The 24,882-nt window shown below is 37.3% G+C and overlaps 1 protein-coding gene across 1 annotated transcript in view; it reads right to left on the bottom strand.

The window, feature by feature from the left end:
* LOC133616153 (E3 SUMO-protein ligase PIAS1-like) overlaps positions 1-24,882 on the bottom strand; it is a 99,841-nt gene that overhangs the window by 28,471 nt on the left and 46,488 nt on the right. Inside the window, exon 2 of the mRNA XM_061975283.1 lies at positions 15,626-16,118. Coding sequence (XP_061831267.1) covers positions 15,626-16,118 — 493 coding nt within the window. The remainder of the gene's footprint in view (positions 1-15,625; positions 16,119-24,882) is intronic.

The following is a 24,882-nucleotide window of genomic DNA, read 5'->3' as shown; positions in this document are numbered from 1 at the left end:
CTTTCTTGCACTCTACATTTGATGAAACATTCTTCTGCAAACTTTTATTTTAAAGACGGAACTACTTGATTACATTTTTTCCAAGATCAATTGTGATTACAATAGCAACTTAAACTGTATTTCATATATTTTATTTCTATAAAATAGCAACTTCTGTGTTGAGTAGAACCAATAAAGTGTTGCCGACTCTGACTACCACTTATGTGAGTATCTCAAGGTTTTAAAATTCCAACACCTTTGTTTAAAACACAGAAACAAATGTTTACATGTACCCCTCTTTACAGCGCACTAAGAATCATATTACACTAAAATCAGTAATTATATCAGCATATTTTTTAAAAGTCATGAACATTTCAGACATGACATAAAATGACTTATTTTCTCAAACTTAATTTTCTTTCTTTTCTTTTTTTTTCGAACAAGGAATGCCTTTGGTATTTTTTAAAGGAAATGAAACAGTCAAAGAAAATGAAACAACTTATGCAGTATTCAGGAACTGAAATCAATAGTTATGACAGGATACTACTTATCTTTATGATTTATGCTGCAGTGGTCCATTAGGTTGTTTAAAATGCACATCACATCAAGCACTGCGTTTGCAAGTCCATAAACAAGTACTCTGTTTCCCATCTCTGCTGAAACACATAATCTTTCACACTTATATTGACTTTGGGTGTCCGACATCAAACTTTATTTTTTAGAAATAGGATAGGATAGACTTTATTTATTCCACAAAGGGGAAAATATGTGGTTGTTATTTGGCTGTATACAGCTGCCAATTGCCTATGTCTGATCTATAATTTATTCTTCTAGTTAGATATCGACAAGTTCTGCTAAAAGCCTAGCTGTAACCTATTGTCATACACATCATTATTTCTATTTAGTAACAACTGAGCATGTGTCATTCATAATCAAACACTAAGATTATTTGCATGTACATGTTGTCTATAAAAAGAAGTAAACAAAAGTCAATTTTTCCATGAAAAAGGCTTACTATGTCATATTACAGTAGTGCCACAACATGAGAGTGTTTTCAGATAAGAGCTGTCTTTCGGCTAATAGTTATTCTGTAAGTTACAAGCAAAAATTTGAATTACAAGCATCCTGCAATTGGTTGGTGTAGCAAATGCCACAGTGAACCCCTTCAAAACCGAACAACACATCTGGTCACTCGCTAGCATTAGCTTATAGCTTGAGATGGACTTCACTTTGTTTTCCAACCATGGGAAGAAAGAAAGTTTGTGTGAATGCTGATTAGAGATATAAGTGTTTTGAGTGTAGAGTTCCATCATAGAACTAATTAAGCTCAAAAGTTGAGATAATACTGTATATTATTCTTTCTAATAGTTGGGGGTCAATCCATTAAAACGGGAGTGGAAAATAATATTGAAACATATTGAAATTACAAAAAAAGGTATAGCCTATACTGTAATCACTGTGGTCAGCAGTGGTCATTTTTTAAACCTTTCACACTAAGACCTGTTTTCAAATGTTTTTTCTTCCAAAACACCTAAGGATCTAAGGAAAACCATGACCTGTATTCTATTCATGTATCCTCCTGAGAACCAGTGTCCTCTGCAGTGGACATTTGTGTTTTGCCTAACAGGGCAAATTTTCTTCGAAATGTATCCATCCATCCGTTTTCTATCGCTTGTCCCTTACAGGGTTGCGGGGGGTGCTGGAGCCTATCTCAGCTGCATTCGGGCGGTAGGCGGGGTACACCCTGGACAAGTCGCCACCTCATCACAGGGCCAACACAGATGGACAGACAAAATTCACACTCACATTCACACACTAGGGCCAATTTACTGTTGCCAACCAACCTGTGACAAATGCAATAGACCAAAAACACATGTCCATTGCAGAGGACGCTGGTTCTTAGGAGGATATGGAAAACTATTCAGCAATGTATTTAGGAATGGATACTGAATTCAGTACTTTTATAGGGACCAACCAAATTTTGTCAGTACAACTGGGTATCGAACTTTCGATTCATGTAAAATCAAACAGTGCCATATTTCTACACCTTTGTTGCATGTGACTTCATGTCCCGTATCGGACTAGGTCAGGCAAACAAGCACTCAAGCAGCACTCAGAGCTGACTTAGCCAAACTGACCCGAGGTAATAGTAAAGTTTTCGATGCCAACAAAGCAAGTATTCCTGATAGAAAACACTCAAACATAGAGTAAGGCTCCACTTTTCAAAATGTGCTAGCTCAATGCTAATTTGCATTGGATTTATTATAGACCTACTACTGATTAGCATTAGCGATTTTATATGTCGATTTCAACACCTCCAAATGTGGTAATGAACTCCACAACTAAGATACACGTTACAATCAGACAGCTGGTGTGTAATAAGTACAATATTTACGGTATAAACACTTTTAGGGTGCACCAAAAGACTACAGTTAGCTGTATGGCAAAGACGACTCCCTGACTCTGTAACACATCAAAATCTAAACACTATTGTCATCCAGAGGTGGGTAGAGTACCCAAAAATGGTGCTCAAGCAAGAGTATTGTTACTTTAGAAAATAATGACTCAAGTAAAAGTAAAGAGTAGTCATCAAAACAATTACTTGAGTAAGAGTAAATAAGTATTCCTTGAAAAAGCTACTCAAGTATTGAGTAACATGTAGCTATTATTTATGATTCTTGGACTTCTCGGTTATTGAGTAACTTGTGAGTAAGTTCCGATTTATTTAGTAGCTTTTTTTAATGGTTCTTGGACTACAATTGTAGTTGATGTGAGTGTGCATGTGTAAAACATAAAAATCATACACAATTTACTGCAGCATGTTTTCTTTAGTTAGAAATGGAATTCTTGTAGGCTGAAATGTGAACAGTTCTACTGACACAGATGACCGTTTGAAAGTAATCATTGTCCACTCTACCACCCGAGCCAATTTAAAATTGAAAAACCAGAATTTAGTATTAGCAAATTAACAGTTCTTGGGTCTATATTAGTTCTGGTCTTAAGTATGAGCTAAACCAGGGATTATTTATTTAGTTCAATCTGCCCATTCAGCACTACAAAGCCCAGCTGGAGATTGTTAGCTTAGTCGTGCCTTTGCTACTTTTCCCCGACTTGAGTGTGCCACACACATGTAAACAGATTCGTACGCACACAAACACAAGAGACCCCTCCATTACAAACAAGGACAAAAGCCAAAAATAAAATGACTAAAGGTCAGATCTCGACATTCCAAGCAGTTTGACACAAAGAAATGAAACCTGTGTTACTTCCTCCCCACTAACAACAGTGGTGTAAATCATAATGGGCTGGCTCTCCTATTATATGGCAGGGGAGCTCATTAAGGCATTCCAGTGTGCTTACAAGATTGCTTAGATTGGTGGGTTCCTCGGCTGGCAGCTTGTCTTATTATGGCAACGTATTAGTATACAGGCTACACCAGTGGGCCGCACCCAAGTCAACACATCTGCAAACAACATATGTAGGAGCTTTAGCAAAAATCTGAAATAGGTGGAAAAGAACATTGGTGTTCATTTTGACCATCAGACAAGAGCAACACATATTCAGGTTAACTAATTGGATTTCGATCTGTCTAACCAAGCGCCTAATTAGACAAAACTATGCACCAACATGAAACATGGATTATAGTGGTCATTTGGTGGTTAATGTTCATCAGTAAGCTCAGGGCAGCAGCTTTATTGGTTTTAAAGGGGAATTTTGCCTATCATTCTTAATCTTTATGTAAGACAAGAACACATGTTTTTCTTTTTTTATGCATTCTAACTTCTACAAACCCCGTTTCCATACGAGTTGGGAAATTGGGAAATTGTGTTAGATGTAAATATAAACGGAATACAATGATTTGCAAATCATTTTCAACCCATATTCAGTTGAATATGCTACAAAGACAACATATTTGATGTTCAAACTGATAAACATTTTTTTTTTTTTTTGCAAATAATCATTAACTTTAGAAATTGATGCCAGCAACACGTGACAAACAAGTTGGGAAAGGTGGCAATAAATATTGATAAAGTTGAGGAATGCTCACCAAACACTTATTTGGAACATCCCACAAGTGTGCAGGTTAATTGGGAACAGGTGGGTGCCATGATTGGGTATAAAAACAGCTTCCCAAAAAATGCTCAATCTTTCACAAGAAAGGATGGGGCGAGGTACACCCTTTTGTCCACAACTGCGTAAGCAAATAGTCAAACAGTTTAAGAACAACGTTTCTCAAAGTGCAATTGCAAGAAATTTAGGGATTTCCACATCTACGGTCCATAATATCATCAAAAGGTTCAGAGAATCTGGAGAAATCACTCCACGTAAGCGGAATGGCCGGAAACCAACATTGAATGACCGTGACCTTCGATCCCTCAGACGGCACTGTATCAAAAACCGACATCAATCTCTAAAGGATATCACCACATGGGCTCAGGAACACTTCAGAAAACCACTGTCACTAAATACAGTTTGTCACTACATCTGTAAGTGCAAGTTAAAGCTCTACTATGCAAAGCGAAAGCCATTTATCAACAACATCCAGAAATGCCGCCGGCTTCTCTGGACCCGAGATCATCTAAGATGGACTCATGCAAAGTGAAAAAGTGTTCTGTGGTCTGACGAGTCCACATTTCAAATTGTTATTGGAAATATTCGACATCGTGTCATCCAGACCAAAGGGGAAGCGAACCATCCAGACTGTTATCGACGCAAAGTTCAAAAGCCAGCATCTGTGTTGGTATAGGGGTGCATTAGTGCCCAAGGCATGGGTAACTTACACATCTGTGAAGGCACCATTAATGCTGAAAGGTACATACAGGTTTTGGAACAACATATGCTGCCATCTAAGCGCCGTATTTTTCATGGACGCCCCTGCTTATTTCAGCAAAACAATGCCAAGCCACATTCAGCATGTGTTACAACAGCGTGGCATCGTAAAAAAAAAGAGTGTGGGTACTTTCCTGGCCCGCCTGCAGTCGACCTGTCTCCCATCGAAAATGTGTGGCGCATTATGAGGCGTAAAATACGACAACGGAGACCCCGGACTGTTGAAAGACTGACACTCTACATAAAACAAGAATGGGAAAGAATTCCACTTTCAAAGCTTCAACAATTAGTTTCCTCAGTTCCCAATCGTTTATTGAGTGTTGTTAAAAGAAAAGGTGATGTAACACAGTGGTGAACATGCCCTTTCCCAACTACTTTGGCACGTGTTGCAGCTATGAAATTCTAAGTTAATTACTATTTGCAAAAAAAAATAAAGTTTATGAGTTTGAACATCAAATATCTTGTCTTTGTAGTGCATTCAATTGAATATGGGTTGAAAAGAATTTGCAAATCATTGTATTCCATTTATATTTACATCTTACATTACAATTTCCAAACTATATATATATATATATATATATATATATATATATACACACACACACACACACACACACACATACAGGTGTGTGTATATATATACAGGTAAAAGCCAGTAAATTAGAATATTTTGAAAAACTTGATTTATTTCAGTAATTGCATTCAAAAGGTGTAACTTGTACATTATATGTATTCATTGCTCACAGACTGATGCATTCAAATGTTTATTTCATTTAATTTTGATGATTTGAAGTGGCAACAAATGAAAATCCAAAATTCTGTGTGTCACAAAATTAGAATATTACTTAAGGCTAATACAAAAAAGGGATTTTTAGAAATGTTGGCCAACTGAAAAGTATGAAAATGAAAAATATGAGCATGTACAATACTCAATACTTGGTTGGAGCTCCTTTTGCCTCAATTACTGCGTTAATGCGGCGTGGCATGGAGTCGATGAGTTTCTGGCACTGCTGAGGTGTTATGAGAGCCCAGGTTGACATGGCACCCCAAACCATCACCCAACCATGCAAATTTTGCATTTCCTTTGGAAATCGAGGTCCCAGAGTCTGGAGGAAGACAGGAGAGGCACAGGATCCACGTTGCCTGAAGTCTAGTGTAAAGTTTCCACCATCAGTGATGGTTTGGGGTGCCATGTCATCTGCTGGTGTCGGTCCACTCTGTTTCCTGAGATCCAGGGTCAACGCAGCCGTCTACCAGCAAGTTTTAGAGCACTTCATGCTTCCTGCTGCTGACCTGCTCTATGGAGATGGAGATTTCAAGTTCCAACAGGACTTGGCGCCTGCACACAGCGCAAAATCTACCCGTGCCTGGTTTACGGACCATGGTATTTCTGTTCTAAATTGGCCCGCCAACTCCCCTGACCTTAGCCCCATAGAAAATCTGTGGGGTATTGTGAAAAGGAAGATGCAGAATGCCAGACCCAAAAACGCAGAAGAGTTGAAGCCCACTATCAGAGCAACCTGGGCTCTCATAACACCTGAGCAGTGCCAGAAACTCATCGACTCCATGCCACGCCGCATTAACGCAGTAATTGAGGCAAAAGGAGCTCCAACCAAGTATTGAGTATTATACATGCTCATATTTTTCTTTTTCATACTTTTCAGTTGGCCAACATTTCTAAAAATCCCTTTTTTGTATTAGCCTTAAGTAATATTCTAATTTTGTGACACACGGAATTTTGGATTTTCATTTGTTGCCACTTCAAATCATCAAAATTAAATGAAATAAACATTTGAATGCATCAGTCTGTGTGCAATGAATAAATATAATGTACATGTTACACCTTTTGAATGCAATTACTGAAATAAATCAAGTTTTTCTAAATATTCTAATTTACTGGCTTTTACCTGTGTATATATATATATATATATATATATATATATATATATATATATATATATATATATATATATATATATATATATATATATACATACATACATACAGTATATATATATATATATATATATATATATATATATATATATATATATATATATATATATATATATATATATATATATATATACATACATACATACAGTATATATATGTTATATTATGGTTTACATTTGGTCTACTTTTTACCTATTTTTTTCACCCTTTTTTGTGCCCTTTTGTGCATTATGCCTTTCTATCCTTTGTAACTGAGCTACTGTGTATAACAATTTTCCCTGTGGATCATTAAAGTTAAAGTCTAAGTCTATATAAGTGTTCTTTTTAAATTCAATAAACTTGGAATTTTCATTAGTGTATTGTTACTACTGTAACTTGGTTAATATAATCCTACCTGTAAATGAGTAAACAAACAATACAAATAAAATTGACTCTCAATCTATTATAGCAAAAATTGCACTTCATTAAATCTTAAAGTGTAGTTTTTTCCCCCAGATGGAAAAACTGGGAGGGGTGTTTGCATTTGTTGTTTTTGTTGCTATCACTTTCCAACAAATTAAGCATACTGGCTCATTCCGTGTTGATTGGCTCATCTTGCTCACTCGTTTAAAGCCAAAATACTGGATTTGCACATCAGACACATTTGGCTTTGCAATCATCTTTTTTCCTTCAAATTGTTGTTACGTCGCTGTACTTCTCACTACCGTCTAGCGAGGCTCTCTTTACGTGCATTTTGTGTGTTCACCCAGAGAGACAAAGATTGTGGATGTGTCGTAAATGGATGGATGGATGGATGGATTTCTATCCATCCTTCCATTTTCTCATTCCGGTAAAGAACAAAGTAACACACACACCCAAGTGCTGACACTGATGCAAATAGTGAACTATTGTTGTCCCGATACCAATATTTTGGTCAATATGTACAGTATTTTGGTACTTTTGGAAATAAAGACAAAACAAATATCATTATTGGCTTTATTTTAGAGCTGTGCAGTATACCGGTATTACGAGTTATATCAGTATATTTTAGAAAATCATGTATTTAAGAAAATACCGCCATACCGATATATAATATATTTTGATGCTGCCTTTGACAGTTACTTCCGCCATTTACCCGCGCTTCAATTAATTTTTTCACTTTGACATTTAGAGCACTTGGCAGATATCGCATTGCGTCAACACCCGCCGCGGGCCTTCATGATGCTTTGTTTTAATGGCGTGAAAGCATTCACACATATACGATTCTTTAAACAGTCCGATATTGCTGGTCCATACCAGATTAGAGCGTTAGCCATATGCATGATTAACGTGGCTCAATACTTTTGACATGGTTTTATGTCAACAGGACAGCGTTAGCGGCAAAGCAAGTTCAATGCAGGAAATGTATTTTTTTACTAATAAAAGCAACAAACAGCACCACGCTAAAATGAACTTGATATCATATAGAAGGAGGCAACATTTCACGCACACATACACAATGCTACTACGTGTCATGGGATTAATGAACAACAAACCAATGATTGAAGTGAAAAGCTTTCAATCCAAACAATACCCCGTTTTTGGACAATAACATATGACAGCCATTGAAGCACATTCAATCTCTTTATTAACCAGAGGTAACATAATACGGTGAAAAGATTCAACAGAGCAGCCGTCAGAGTCTACAAACTGCCTCTGCTAACTGCTAAAGCTAACAAATACAGCTCAGCTGAAACCCTCGCTGACATCACATGTCACTTGGCAACAGACACCGCCTTTTAAAGGTGCACACACTTCTCTCAACTTTATATGACATAAGTTGCTTTTTTTTAAGTAACAAATTAATTACTTTCCCTAGTAACGAATTACATTTATTAAAGAGTAATTCCATTCGGAATTGAATTACTTTTATGGTTAAGTAACAAGTAATTATAATTAATTACTTTTTTAAAGATATTTTCAAAACACTGGTAGTAACATGCATGTGGTGTTCAGTTTAAACTTAACACTTTGAAGGTTTTGTTTAAAATACCGATATATCGTGTATCGCAATTTGGCCTAAAAACACTGTATTAGTTTTGATCCATATCGCCCAGCCCTACATTATTAACATAAAAATCTAATAACACTAAATTTAGTACAGCAATAGCATTTTCTTATTGCACTCAATCAATTTTAGAACACTATAATTAAAATGAAATTATATTCAAATTACTGGACTTCTCTTTTTCCAAGTAAAAATGCACTACTAACCACAAACTTATGAAACTATGTCCATTCCCTTGCATTAGTTTACAGGGCTATTTTGACACAGTTAATACACTAATGATTGACAATGGGCCAACCAGCTCAATGCTGCAACTACTGTGCATGTCTGTCTGTGGACAACAGGGACGCAAATGGGATTTCTGAACTAGGGAGGACCAAGCTGTCAGTGTGTCATGTGTTAATAAATGTTAATGTGTTTATTAATAAAATCTCTGTTCTTTTATTCAGCAGTTGATAACAATAACTGTGCAGTTATATCTTGAATTCTTACACTTGTGAATCTCATTTGCAAGTATTACATAGTAGACTTTGTATGTAGTTGCAATTCCAAGATGTTAGAGAACAGTAGTGTATAGGCTACGATGTGTTGCCCACTCAGGGATTAAGTTGAATTAAGTTGACGAAGTATTTTATCGTGTTTGTACTGTAAGTATTGTACTTATTACACACCAGCTGTTTGATTGTAACGTGCTTTTTAGTTGTAGTTTTCATTACCAAATTTTGAGGTGTTGAAATCTTCATATCGCTAATGCTAATCAATAACAAGTCTATGGCAAATCTGTGTGTAAATTAGCATCGCGCTAGCGCATTTTGAAAAGTGTACTCACTCATGCCTTACTTTATGTTTGAGTGTGTCCTACCAGGCATACTTGGCTTTGTCGGCATGGAAAATTGTAACGTTACATTGAGGCAGTCCGACTGAGTCCTCTCTGAATGTTGCTTGAACGCTTGCTTGCCTGCCAAGTGTTTGAATTTTAAGCCAGACATGACATAATGTGCAAAAAAGGTATCAAAATATTGATGTTTGATTTTACGTAAATTGCTACCTGGCAGTACCAACAAATTTCTGTTAAGAGCAAAAAAAAGTACAGAATTTTGTACCCATCCCCATTTCTGCATTCATATACACCTTGAAAGTACCACTGGCAGGTCTTAGAATTATTGTGTAACCAGTATCACTATAAATATGACAGGGACTATTACAACAATGTATTTGACTGTCAGTCTTTAAACTTGTTGTGCAGGTGTGGATGATTGCGCCGCTTCTCGAGCTTCACCTTTCCTGTTTGCGATGCAGCCAAAATACTTCCTTACTGCGCTTCGTACACACAAGTACAAGTTGCCGCTTTTTTCATTCTTTCAATCCCGCTTTCGTTACGCTTGTATATTCTCTGTATTGGTTCACTCACCGTGCACCTCGACTCATATTACTAGCAACGTTGCATTTGCATGAAAAAAAAAAAAAAAAAAGACTAAAATACATGTTTTAATTTGTTGGGTACCTTGTCACTTTGTTAGTACCAGTATCAAAACAAGCCTAGAGAGAACTCTCTTGTAGTCTGTTTGGAAACAACAGACAAAGAATAAGTCTTGGCAATTAAATTTATCCTTCGATTCACTGCGGTTTGTTAGTTAGTTAGTTAGTTAGCAACATAGCTCGGAGAGTTACGGACGGCATTTAATAAAATTTCCATGAAAACGTCAGAAATGGGATCAGAAAAATTGTTTTAGGGATGATCCGGATCACCGTCTGGATTCAGGATTTTTTTAAAGGATTTTTACTCTAGGGACTCATGGCCTGGTGAAGGTCTGCACTCTCCAAGTGCTTTTCTAATTGGCAATCTTTTTTGTGAAGTTGCTCATTACCAAGACAAGCGAAAAAGATATTATAGTAGGATTTATTCAGCACATCCATATGTTCTTTTACAGTTTGAACACATGCAAGATTGTACTTAATGATACCAAATAATTATCCTCAAGGAATAGAATTGTTATTTGCTTGGGCTCATGATAACAACACAATCACACTCGGATGAGAGCCAAAACGCCCACAAAGAAAGCGATGTTGTCGTAAATGTCATTTTGAAACTGTAATCATGTATTTACTTTGACAATACAACTGATGATCCAACTAAAACAATGATACAGAAAAAAACTTATAAAAGTTCTATATGGGTCAATGTCATTTAGCATGTATCACCACACGTTTTTCAAGCTCAAGGCCTGCAAGACAAGACTGCCCACGACGACACTTTAACGTGGCTTACTGGCTTCAAAACAGTATGATTCTTTTAGAACAGCACGTTATTCTTGCTACGGTGCTAAATCAGTTGAATCTCTTGTCTGTATTTTAAAATCAAACCGGTTTCTAATTTAGCAATCAAAAGAGGCAACAGAGGATCCAAAAATATAAAATAAATCAAGGCTGCAATCTCCTGAGAATATTTGAAGCCATTTATTTTTAAAGTGTCATCTGCTATTTAGCTTTCACGCATTATGATGTAATCCCATAAATTAATCTAAATTGTCATAGTTGTTCAAAGTATTGCGCCTACCATAATTATAACACGACTGTAATGAATTACAACAGACAAATGTGAGGAGTGCGGCTGCTTTTTTTAAATTATTATTATTTTCTATATTTTTACATTTGTTTATGTACCTCAACTTAAGAGTGTTTTGAGATAAGAGTTAACTTACAGTGCCACAGTCCAACCTAGTAAAATCCCCCCAAAACATCTGGTTTTGCTTGCTGGCATTAGCTTATAGCTAGACATCGACATAATGTAGTTTTCCAACAACGGGACAGAAGAAAGAGAGTGTGAATGACAGTGCTGAGAAGAAGAAGTGGATGATTTTCATTAAATCAAAATAAGAAATCATCAAAAACATGACCGAGCGTGAAGCAGACTTGTTGAGGCAGTTGGCGCGTATCACTGCTAGTCTGTACTAGGGTTGTCCCGATACCAATATACCGTAATCGGTACCAAATTGTAATTTTATTGGCTTTATTTTAACAAAAAATATTATGATACATTTACAAGCCTCGAATTTTAACTTTTTAAGGTCAAGGCAAGTGTTGCCTTAAAGGAGCGCTCATATTTTAGGGCACCAAGGCACGTTGGAAGGGCACCAAGGCAAACATGATTTTATTTCGAGGCAGGGGCTGCAAAGCATATATATATATATATATATATATATATATATATATATATATATATATATACATACATACACTTTATTAGTACCCATATACCTTTAACCCTAGTATATACTGAAACCAGAGGGTTCTCACACCAGCCAAGAATGTTAAACTAATATCAAAACAGCAAACATGAATATATATAAAAGCTGCTGGTGGTGTGTGTGACAAAGAAGGAGTTGGAAGAAAATACAGCTGCTCTCCAAGGTCAATAAATACTGTGCATTATTATTACATTACTTACATGCTTTTTAGAGGGGGAAAAAACATAAATAAAAAAACAATACAACAGAATGTACCATTAACAACTATACAAAGTGCACTCTTTTAGGGCCTTGCACTATAGTACAATAAATTAAAAGGCATGTAATGCAAATGTAATAGTAGGCAAACACTTATTTAGAATATTTAGTACAATAGGATAGGGGTGTAACGGTATGTGTATTTGTATTGAACCGTTTCGGTACGGGGGGTTCGGTTCGGAGGTGTACCGAACGAGTTTCCACACGAACATATTAAGTAGCCGCCTCCGCTTCCTTCTGCCTCTGTTTCTGTCAGTACTCTACCCAGCCCCCAGCATTGTCCCACACACACAACCATCTGATTGGTAACAAACAGAGCGGTAACAGCCAATCAGCAGTGCTATTCAGAGCGCATGTAGTCAGTACTTAGCGTTTAACAGGTAAGCATCAGGCAGCAGACTCTCCCCAAATTATAATAAACACCTCCCAGTCAACTACTAGTAACATCACTATGAGCCCGTTGACCTTCTAGAAATATAAAAGGCAGTTCAGCCCGCTCGCAGTCCTGGCTTGAGGTGAATGCTAATTCGCTTTTAGCGTAACGTTAGCTCATTTTTGCGGTGTGTGTGTGCGTGTGTGTGTGTGTGTGTGTGTGTGTGTGTGTGTGTGTGTGTGTGTGTGTGTGTGTGTGTGTGTGTGTGTGTGTGTGTGTGTTACGGACAGCAAAGCAATGTCTGTCTGTTATTTCACTTTACCTTTTTCTGTGTTGATTGAGCTGTGTTTAAGCAGCAAAAAAAGACATTATGTTAAATGAAGAGTTTCTGTCTCTGATAGTTGATATAATAATGTAACTGTATCATTAAGCCTACATGAACTCCATGGTGTTCAGGGATGAATAGTGTCTCCTATTGCTATTGTACCATTTTTTCAGCTATAGTTACATTAATCATTAGTAATGCAGCAGCCTAGTTTTGAATTGCAGGGTCCCTGCTATCACATGTTGATACAAATATAACATTTACATAATAAATCAACTACAGGCTTCCCAAATGCTGTAATAAATTAAGCATGATGAGTTGACTTGAAACTGTTTTATGTTGCACTTTTTATATGTAGAAGAAAAGTTTTGTCATTTTATTTAATCTGAGTAACAACTTGAGGCAGTTTACTGTTGATTAACGTGGGCAGAATTATTATAGTGTCCCCAATGTTAAAAGGATAAAGCCATTGTTTACAAATTTGGTAAATAAATAACCAAAAAAATGTATATTTTGTTGTTTTCTTACTCACCGAAAATTAACCGAACCGTGACCTCTAAACCGAGGTATGTACCGAACCGAAATTTTTGTGTACCGTTACACCCCTACAATAGGATTATTAGTGGCGCCACCTTGTAGACCTCACTTTTCATATGATTCCGTTTTCTCTGAAAATCTTTGCAAAAATGTTGCCCTGGTTTTTGTATACCGTTTTGGTTATTGTACGGCTAAATATTAAACATTAGACCTAACAAGCGTATCATTTCGCGTAATAGAATCCCAAGCGTTGGTGACAAAAAAAGAATCCCAAGCGTTGGTGACTCAGTATCTGCACCTTTTTTATTGAGGACGACTGCAAATTGTCGTTGACATGTATGACTCAAGTGTTATTATGACAATGACAATAAAGGACTTTATTGATTGATTGATTGCAAAATAACCCAACTTGGGGCAAAAGAAAGTTTCAAGTGCAAGAACATTGATAATGGTAAAAAATACTATTGAATTCAAGAACAAACTCCCACTACAAACGTGGCATCCTCTTGGCTCTCTTGCCTAAGTCTGTAATAAAGCGGAAATTGATCATTTTGTTTGTAATTTACATGTATTTCACTTTGTTTTCTGCATGTCAAATTTTTATTTATAAAATCTGGTTTGTGTTACTATTTTGGGTGTTCAGAACTGATTAATTGGATTTGTTATTATTTATTATGGAGAAAATGTATTCTGTTTTATTCTGTTCCCCCAAAATAAGGTGAGACTGTTTGTACATCACCTTCCTTTTTTTTTTTTAAATGATACAATTCAGTAGCAAATTTGGTAGCATTTATACAGTTCTGCATTTTATTGAATACAGTCAAAATTGCTGAATGCTGCATTATAATGATAAAAAAAAAAGTTTAGTGTTAATGAATAGCAGCTCTTAATGATACAAAGGGCACTCAGTAACCAATGGCGCTTTTTTAGAATGCATGCTTCTATTTGTCATTAATATTCAGATTTCATATGAAACAAAGGGGCAAAAGGAATTTGGTGAAAATAAAAGTGAGAAAAAAAGATACATAAACAATTGAAAGGATGCTATATAAACAACAAACCATTGATTTGAGAGGTATGCAAATTATAACATACTTAAGATATCAGCATGAGAGAAGGAAAAAAGTGTTCCAAATGCTTCTCTTCTTGATTATTTAAGAAGCATTTTAATCTTCAGCCTACTTTCTTCTTCTGCTTTTCATTATCTGACTGGTTCTCTGACAGAACGGAACAATGTATTATTTATATGAAAGTACGTCTGAGTTTGGAAGGAACCATATGTGCAGACATGTTATCAGTGTGTTTTAGAACACAATGTCCGAAGGAAATTTACACTCAAATATAAGAAAAGGTGTTTTCTGCGGTTATAGTTGTGTGCCTGTGCAATGCCCTCGCTTTATATGCAAATGTCTGCATGCAAAGTAGATGCCGGCTGTGGAGAGACAGTGAAGATTGAATAGAAGAGGAAAGGGTAGAACACTTTTAATAAAAAAAATATACGAGAGAATGAGAAATGAGCTAAAGACACAGCTGTGCCCAATGTGTTTGGACATGCATTGGCAGGAAAATTAATCACAAGATAGTCTCTTACTCGATTAAAATGCTAATGAAGGATAATTTAGATATTTCCATAATTTTGTTATAGATTATCGTGCCAAAGCAGTAAAATGTTATGCTAACTGTAGATTAGGTACTATGTGACTGAGCAGTCAACACAATGACAGATGTCGCCGAGACTGCAATTACACTTATCTAAACTATAGTGGACTAGTCATCAACATTCTAATGATCAATATCTTCTTAAATCTTCCTGCTAACTTTTATTTAACTTCTGGTTTTTTTCACTCTACAGATAAATCATATAAAACCTATGTCTGCATGAATACGGCAATGAACAAAAAGATGAACAAGCCAAACAGTGACTGTACTAGGTAGGAGTCAGTAAAAAGTAAGAAAAAATCTTGACTTAAAGAAATGACAAATGAGGTAAGAACATCCTATTACAAATAAAAAAAATATGAATATTTCATTTCGGCCCACAAAATGGGATTAATGACCACCCCTTTATGAAGAACACTCATACAAGTTCTTACCTAGACTTGTTGGTTTGATGAGTTCATCAAACATGTCATAAAATGGCAACCTCTGGAGCTTCACATCCGGATGAACAGGGTGCAGCGGGCCGGTGGCGGACAGATGGTGCGTCAAACCGGTCAGTTCGTGTTTCCCGGGGCCAAGTAGCGAGAGGGGTACTAAGGTAGCAGGTGACGGGGCTCCAGTGTGGCCCGCATGACCCTCGTATGCCAGCTGCGTCAAGCCGGCGGGTAACGCAGCTCCACCTCCTCCAACCACCCCTGCGGCTGGGTAATGCGGTCCGGGCAGAGAGAGCTCAGAGGGAGACAACATTTTTGCAGGGAAACGTCGGCGGTACAGCTCTTTGATCTTCATATGCACGGCGGCGCTGCAGCCGACTTTTAGCAGATGTAACGCCTTGGTTAGCAGCTCGTGTTTACGTCCGTGTTTGTTGCGCCCAGCGTAACCCAGCAGCACCTGTAGCTCCGATACACGTAGGCTCATCACCATTTGCTGTGGAACACAAGAATACGGAGAATAAGAATACAAATGAAAGGTTTGAACTCTATTCCATGTTGTCACCTGCAAGGTCAATAAGTGAATCACAATCTATCAAGGATCTTTTTAGCAAAAATGTCATCATACTGTAAGTCAGTGGTCCCATTAACAATAACATAACATTAATATTAGAGATGTCCAATAATATCGGACTGCCGATATTATCGGCCGATAAATGCTTTAAAATGTAATATCGGAAATTATCGGTATCGGTTTTAAAAAGGTAAAATGTATGACTTTTTAAAAGGCCGCTGTACGTAGTGGTACATGGACATAGGGAGAAGAACAGAGCGCCAATAAACCTTAAAGGCACTGCCTTTGCGTGCCGGCCCAATTACATAATATCTACAGCTTTTCACACACACAAGTGAATGCCATACATACTTAGTCAACAGCCATACAGGTCACACTGAGGGTGGCCATATAAACAACTGTAACACTGTTACAAATATGCGCCACACTGTGAACCCACACCAAACAAAAATGACAAACACATTTCGGGAGAACATCCGCACCGTAACACAACATAAACACAACAGAACAAATACCCAGAACCCCTTGCAGCACTAACTCTTCCGGGACGCTACAGTATACACCCCCCCGCTCAAACAATGCAAACAATTCATTCATTCATTCATTCGTTTTTCATGTCGCTTGAAGCCATCAAAGGCTGCCATTTTGATGACATCACTTCATGTACAAGCAAAAACGGCCATTTTGAAGATGCGGGGCCCTCTACGTCACATCCTGTTTAAATCCTGAACACATGGGCATGGCCATTTTCAAAAGCTTTGACGGCAAGCAGCACTTCTGACTGGTTTATTTCCACAATTGTCATATCTTGCGCTGGTCAGACCTGTGTCACCCTGTCTTAGAGATCACTTTGTTTGATCAGAAATGTTTTAGATCTGTCTAAACTCTCACAGTCTTGCTCTATAGCTTCAGGTTGCAAGACAACCGCTTTGAGCAAAGGTTTTAGCTCATTAGCCTCTGGCTTCAGTTCGAGGATTTTATCAGCGAAGGGGGCTTTGTTCCGCAGCAAGTCTGTAATTGTGATGAGACCTAAAAAGATGCCAAGCGGACCTTTATTACAGCGAAGGAGAAGGCACTACCGGGACACTGGGCGATGAAGGATCGCTCATGGCTCACCACACACACACACACACACACACACACACTCTGCACCGTCAGTTGATACAGAGCTCCAAACTTCATGTGACCTTCCAATAAGTCCACGTACAGTACGCAGAGAGCTTCATGGAATGGATTTTCATGGCCAGGCAGCTGTATCTAAGCCATACATCACCAAGTCCAATGCAAAGCGTCGGATGCAGTGGTGTAAAGCACGTCGCCACTGGACTCTAGAGCAGTGGAGGCGCGTTCTCTGGAGTAATGAATCACGCTTTTCCATCTGGCAATCTGATGGACGAGTCTGGGTTTGGAGGTTGCCAGGAGAATGGTACATTTCGGACTGCAGTGTGCAGAGTGTGGAAATTTGGTGGAGGAGGAATTATGGTGTGGGGTTGTTTTTCAGGAGTTGGGCTTGGACCCTTAGTTCCAGTGAAAGGAACTTTGAATGCTCCAGGATACCAAAACATGTTGGACAATTCCATGCTCCCAACCTTGTGGGAACAGTTTGGAGCGGGCCCCTTCCTCTTCCAACATGACTGTGCACCAGTGCACAAAGCAAGGTCCATAAAGTCATGGATGACAGAGTCTGGTGTGGATGAACTTAACTGGCTTGCACAGAGTCCTGACCCGAACCCGATAGAACACATTTGGGATGAATTAGAACGGAGACTGAGAGGCAGGCCTTCTCGACCAACATCAGTGTGTGACCTCAGCAATGCGCTTTTGGAAGAATGGTCAAAAATTCCTATGACCACACTCTGCAACCTTGTGGACAGCCTTCCCAGAAGAGTTGAAGATGTAATAGCTGCAAAAGGTGGACCCACATCATATTGAACCCAATGGGTTAGGAATGGCACTTCAAGTTCATATGTGAGTCAAGGCAGGTAGCCAAATAATTTTGGCAATATAGTGTGTGTGTGTATACATATATATATATATATTTTTTTTTTGTGTGTGTGTATCGTTACACCCCTAATATATATATATATTAGGGGTGTAACGATACACAAAAATTTCGGTTCGGTACGTACCTCGGTTTAGAGGTCATGGTTCGGTTAATTTTCGGTACAGTAAGAAAACAACAAAATATAAATTTTTTTGGTTATTTATTTACCAAATTTGTAAACAATGGCTTTATCCTTTTAACATTAGGAACACTATAATAATTCTGCCCACGTTAATCAACATTAAACTACCTCAAGTTGTTGCTCAGATTAAATAAAATGACAAAACTTTTCTTCTACATATGAAAAGTGCAACATTAAACAGTTTCAAGTCAACTCATCATGCTTAATTTATTACAGCATTTGGGAAGCATGTAGTTGATTTTTATTATGTAAATGTTATATTTATATCAACATGTGATAGCAGGGACCCTGCCATTCAAAACTAGGCTGTTCCATTACTAATGATTCATGTAACAATAGCAGAAAAAATAGTACAATAGCAATAGGAGAGACTATTCATCCCTGAACACCATGGAGTTCATGTAGGCTTAATGATACAGTTACATTATTATATCAACTATCAAAGACAGAAACTCTTCATTTCACCTAATGTCCTTTTTTGCTGCTTCAACACAGCTCAATCAACACAGAAAAAGGTAAAGTGAAATAACAGACAGACAGGGCTTGGCTGTCTGTAACACACACACACACACACACACCGCAAAATGAGCTAACGTTACGCTAAAAGCGAATTAGCCTTCACCTCAAGCCAGGACTGCGAGCGAGCTGAACTGCCTTTTGTGTTTCTAGAACGTCAACGGGCTTATAGTGATGTTACTAGTAGTTGACTGGGAGGTGTTTATTATAATTTGGGGAGAGTCCGCTGCCTGATGCTTACCTGCTAAACGCTAAGCACTGACTACATGTGCTCTGAATACGCACTGCTGATTGGCTGTAAACCGCTCTGAATACGCACCGCTGATTGGCTGTTACCGCAATGTATGTAAAAAAAAATCAGATGGTTGTGTGGGTGGGACAATGCTGGGTGCTGTGTAGAGTTCTGACAGAGACAGGCAGAAGGAAGCGTAACAGCTTGTTAAGACTTTAGCTTAGCTTAATATGTTCGTGTGGAAACTCGTTCGGTACACCTCCGAACCGAACCCCCCGTACCGAAACGGTTCAATACAAATACACGTACCGTTACACCCCTAATATATATATATATATATATATATATATATATATATATATATATATATATATATATATATATATATATATATTTATGTTAGATCCACTATGGACTGGACTCTCACACTATTAACTAGATCCACTATGGACTGGGGCTTCACGGTGGAAGAGGGGTTAGTGCATCTGCCTCACAATACGAAGGTCCTGAGTAGTCTTGGGTTCAATCCCGGCCTCGGGATCTTTCTGTGTGGAGTTTGCATGTTCTCCCCGTGACTGCGTGGGTTCCCTCCGGGTACTCCGGCTTCCTCCCACCTCCAAAGACATGCACCTGGGAATAAGTTGATTGGCAACACTAAATTGGCCCTACTGTGTGGATGTGAGTGTGAATGTTGTCTGTCTATCTGTGTTGGCCCTGCGATGAGGTGGCGACTTGTCCAGGGTGTACCCCGCCTTCCGCCCGATTGTAGCTGAGATAGGCTCCAGCGCCCCCCGCGACCCCAAAGGGAATAAGCGGTAGAAAATGGATGGATGGATGGAGATATATATATATATATATATATATATATATATATATATATATATATATATATATATATATAGAGAGAGAGAGAGAGAGAGAGAGAGAGAGAGAGAGAGAGAGAGAGAGAGAGAGAGAGAGAGAGAGAGAGAGAGAGAGAGAGAGAGAGAGAGAGAGAGAGAGAGAGAGAGAGAGAGAGAGAGAGAGAGAGAGAGAGAGAGAGAGAGAGAGAGAGAGAGAGAGAGAGAGAGAGAGAGAGAGAGAGAGAGAGAGAGTATGCAGTTTTGTTTTTACTAAAATAGGGACTCTTGTTCAAAGCTAGAACCAATTATTCATGTTTACATTGATTCTTATGGGAACTCTGCTTCACTATACAAACTTGTTGGTTTACGAACTAAGTTCAAGAACCAATTAAGGTTATACTGTAATGTGCATTTGTCCTGTGTAACAAAGATACAACTAATAATGAATATATAAAATGTACATTTGGCAGATTGTAGTCAAAGGGTAAATTCCATCGGTAGTCCCCAGCAGGTTGATGGTATATAAAACAAAGTCTATAAGATGTTAAGTTAGACAGCCCCAACATTAGACATAAACAGTATAATAAAATACACAGACTCAGATATAATAATTCAAATAAAATAAAATAGAGACCCATAGAAAACAGTAGGTTGCTGCATGACCTCAGCTCATAATAGATCAAGAATAAAGTCACCATAGTAGTTAAAGTGGAAAAGTGCTATAGTGCTAATGTGCAAGTGGGCTGAATTGTTACATATGTCATAAGTGTGCTGAATGAAGAAAATACACAACTCCCTTGGCCTAGTAAGTTAAAGGGCTGCTATTATTGCACCTAACCCTATTGCACAAGTCGTTAGCATTAACACATGTGTTTACGCATGGAAAATTAGACCAAAAAAAACATACATAACTGTATCTATGAAATGTTGCATAAAATATGAATACATTACTCTTAAAATAGTAATAGAAATCCATAAAAAGCCATAGCAATCCATTGGAACTAGTGGCAAGTATATCTAGTTTTATTACATATCAATGCTGTTTTCCTCAACGATGACGTATCAAGTATAACGCATCAGATACGTTGCCAAAACATAAGCCCACAAGCTAGCAAAAATGAGTAAAAAACAAAAGTCTTTGGAGAGCTTTTTTGCCAAAACAAAAAAGCATTGTGGTGATTTTTATTTTGCATGTACTTATTTTTGCTGTATTTATCTGCCACATGTGAAAGGGCGGTCCGTGAAAATACATTAAACCGGTCCATGGTGCAAAAGAGATTGGGAACCCCTGCTGTAAGTGGGACAAATCAACTTTGATCTTTTTATAAGATGAGTAAACAATAATCCAAAAAATTATGTATTTTCTATTTTATTTTAAGTATTTTGTATAGTCAGATAGGGATGGGTACCTTTCACATTTAAATCGATATGACACTCAATAATATCAATTATCTGTATTTATGTGTGTTTATAAGTTAATATATGTTAATTGGTGGAATAATATTTTTTTTTATCAGTAAGCTGATAATCGTAACTATACTGTCTTATTTACAAGTATTTTTATCTTAGCATGCAGTTGCAATCCCAAGACGTTAAATGGCAGTATTGTGTTGCCTCGTCAGGGACTAGTCTTTTCCATTAAGGTGAATCTAGAATTCTGTTGTGCCCTAAAAAAATATGTAAGTATCGTACTTATTACACACCAGCTGTTTGATTGTGTCTTAGTTGTAGTTTTCATTACCAAAGTAGGAGGTGTTGCTAATGCTAATCATAGGCATCCATCCAGCAATGAGCTAGCGCATTTTGAAAAGTGGAGCCTAACTGTACATTCGGGTGTTTTTTTAAAATCAGAAATACTTTTTTCCGGCATGGAAAATTGCAACATTTCCTCAAGACAGTCCGACTGAGTCTGCTTTGTGTGCTGCTTGAGTGCTTGTTTGCCCGGCAAGTGTTTGAGCCGGACAAGTCTGCAACCGGACTACGGCGACATTGGATTTTAGGTTAAATGGTACCTGTAATCACCGACGGCATTTGGATTATCGAAAATTATCACTCGCTTAACGATCGGTATAAAGAAAAATTGCGATTTGGATGTGGATGGATTTTTTAAAGCACCCCTACAACCAATGCTTATTTATTTCATTTAAACACATTTTTAAAAAACTGCCTTCCATACAAAGAAGATAATGAATGTCTGCAAATTGAGCACCAAAGAGTTTGCTGATCACCGAAGCACTTCGAAACTACGGTATCACAAGAAAAACATGTTGCCTAGACTTGGCCAGATGAGGGGGTTCAGAGCGAAGTAAGATAAGTAAGCCCACATCTTACAAATTAACAATAGAAAAAGAAAATGATTGCACTGGACTGTAGACTACTTTTGCTTGTACAACATTGAGTGCTAAAAAAAAAGCATTGGCTGTGGCAACTGTCAAAGTGCGGTCTCAAAAGATGACTTTCACAATATTTTGTGTTATCTACATCCAAAAAATCAGACGATTCGGTGTGTGTAAAGTTATACTAAGCCAATGTCTATTTTATTGTTTCTGAAGAACATCAAATTTAGTCACAAAATACTAAAGCAATATACTTGAGTATTGGTCAGACAATGTCTGGGGGGGCTGTTTAAAATTCCTTTGTACCCTGGTCTTTGCATTTAATTGACATTCAAAATTATACACATTACAGCTTCAGGCTTTTGTGCGACCTCAGTTAAATATCAGCTATTCAGACTTGAAAAAAAATACCTAAACAAAATCTCCTGTTTTTAAATGAAAGTGCGGGCAACTTGGATGGCCGTTTCTTTATAGATTACAGTTCAAGAGAAAATACTAATCAGTTATTTTATAAAGAAATACACCCAGAGCTAAGGCTGTAACGATACACTCATCTCACAATACGATACACGATACTTAGCTCACGATAAAATACATATCAAATATTTGGCCAACAATATGATTTGATATGGTTCGAGACCCTCACATTATTTTCTGGAAGATTTTAAAAGGGACAGCGTAATTTTGGTGGCTTTTTGTTGGTATTCCATTGACTTTGAATTTAAATGAAAGCTGAAAGTATCAGTTAATCAATATAGGGATTTGACTCGATGGAGTCAACAGTGTTATGCTGGATAAAATGAAGATTTGTTGGGAAAATATGTTTTATTTGTTGAAATAGTGACAATTGTGTCTTATAGGCTTTTGAAAAGTAAACACAGAAATGCAGTATATTGAACAATGAATGAAAAAAACATGTATTTGATCAAATCAATTAGTAAAAAGCTTCAATTTAAATTCTGTTGCTTTGATTAATCGTTTGACGAGTGTAACTAATAAAAATTTAACTGCATGGAGTGCCCCGAACTTTAAATACATCAACATCCGGAAATTTAAATACGTCAACTTTGTTTCAGCACGATTACTACAATAGGGCGCACATGAGAGCTGTGGTATGTGGATGCCAAGATTGGTGTGGTGAACAGCTGAAAGTTTTTATTTTTAGTTTTTTTATGCACATAAGTTGATATCAAAATGTCAATGTTGATGATGTGCATTCATTAGAACAAAATAATAAGTAGGGTTGCACGATTGACTTACATTTGGCCGCCTGTAGAATTTTTAATACTAATGCATAACTAATTTAAGTTGATGACACATTCTAGCTATGTCCTGCAAATTTCCCAGCGACAAGCGAATGAAGGCGTCCTCAATGTAATGTAGCGTCCTCACTAGCGAGCTCGCGGCTAATGTCCCTCTACAGTGCAGCTTCTAAATCACTAATCCTCGCCCCCATGGTGGCAAATACACTGCATTTCTTACTATTGTCATTAGCACTGGAGTACCAGAGGACGATGAATAGCTAAACATGCTTCACTACACACCATAGGAGGATACAAAAACACATAACTAACCGCTAAGTTAGAGATATTGAATGTAAACAGGGACGGACGATTCAATACAAATGTCAACAGTAACGATACCAAGTATACTATCAGTATTAAGGGTGTAACGTTTTGTCGACAATGGTCGGTTACGTCATCACTCGTGTTTTTCCGATAGGTCAGCATGGCGACTCACAAAAACATTGCAGATTAAAACATGTAAAATGTGGTGAACATTTCACTCTATAATTTAATTAAAAACATGATTACCTTATGCAAAGTGGACCTTGTTTTTTATGGCAGTACATAAATGTGATACAGGAACATTTAAAGCAGAAGCATGATGTCGGACATCTGGAGAATGCGATCTTAACACGGTAAGATAGTCAGCTTGTTATCTTGCTAGTTAGCTAACAAGTGTAAGATGAAGTTATGTGAACAATAGATTTAACTATCATTTTAGCTAAAGTCCACTAGTACTTTTTTTATTTGTCAGGAACTTCAGGTGTGAAACGGTCAATTTGCAGTACAAAGAAGAAAGGCACAATAACTAAACTCAATCACTCACACAAACAATAGGCACCATGGCGCTGATATTATAAAATAATAAATATACAATCTATTAGATAGCTACAACTTTCTAAATTAATCAAGTTTATTAGATTGCTAGAAATTCCAGGAGTTAATAAATAATCAATAATATACCTGTGCGCAGCTTTTTAAACACATCATGACAAGATGCTTGTTTCTTTTTGAGGAAGTTAGATAGTTCTGGTGTTTGTTGTTATTGATGCTATTTTTACTGTCCTTTGTTTTCATAAAATAATTATATTTAGCACTGGGCCTGTCCTTGTTTTTAAATGGATGAAAGTTTGATAATTATTTTGGTTCTTCTGACAGCCTAATGAGCAGCACAGTTTCAGTCATAATACATATTTATAAATTAATTAGTCATTTTGTTTTTAGCACATGCCAAAAATATCTTAAGCTGAATTTAAAAGCAAATGGCTAAATTACAGCCAATGAATAG

This window comes from Nerophis lumbriciformis, linkage group LG15, assembly GCF_033978685.3.
Source record: "Nerophis lumbriciformis linkage group LG15, RoL_Nlum_v2.1, whole genome shotgun sequence".
Classification (NCBI taxonomy): domain Eukaryota; kingdom Metazoa; phylum Chordata; class Actinopteri; order Syngnathiformes; family Syngnathidae; genus Nerophis; species Nerophis lumbriciformis.
Note: the sequence above shows the minus strand (reverse complement) of the source record. Positions and strands in the feature narration are given on the sequence as shown.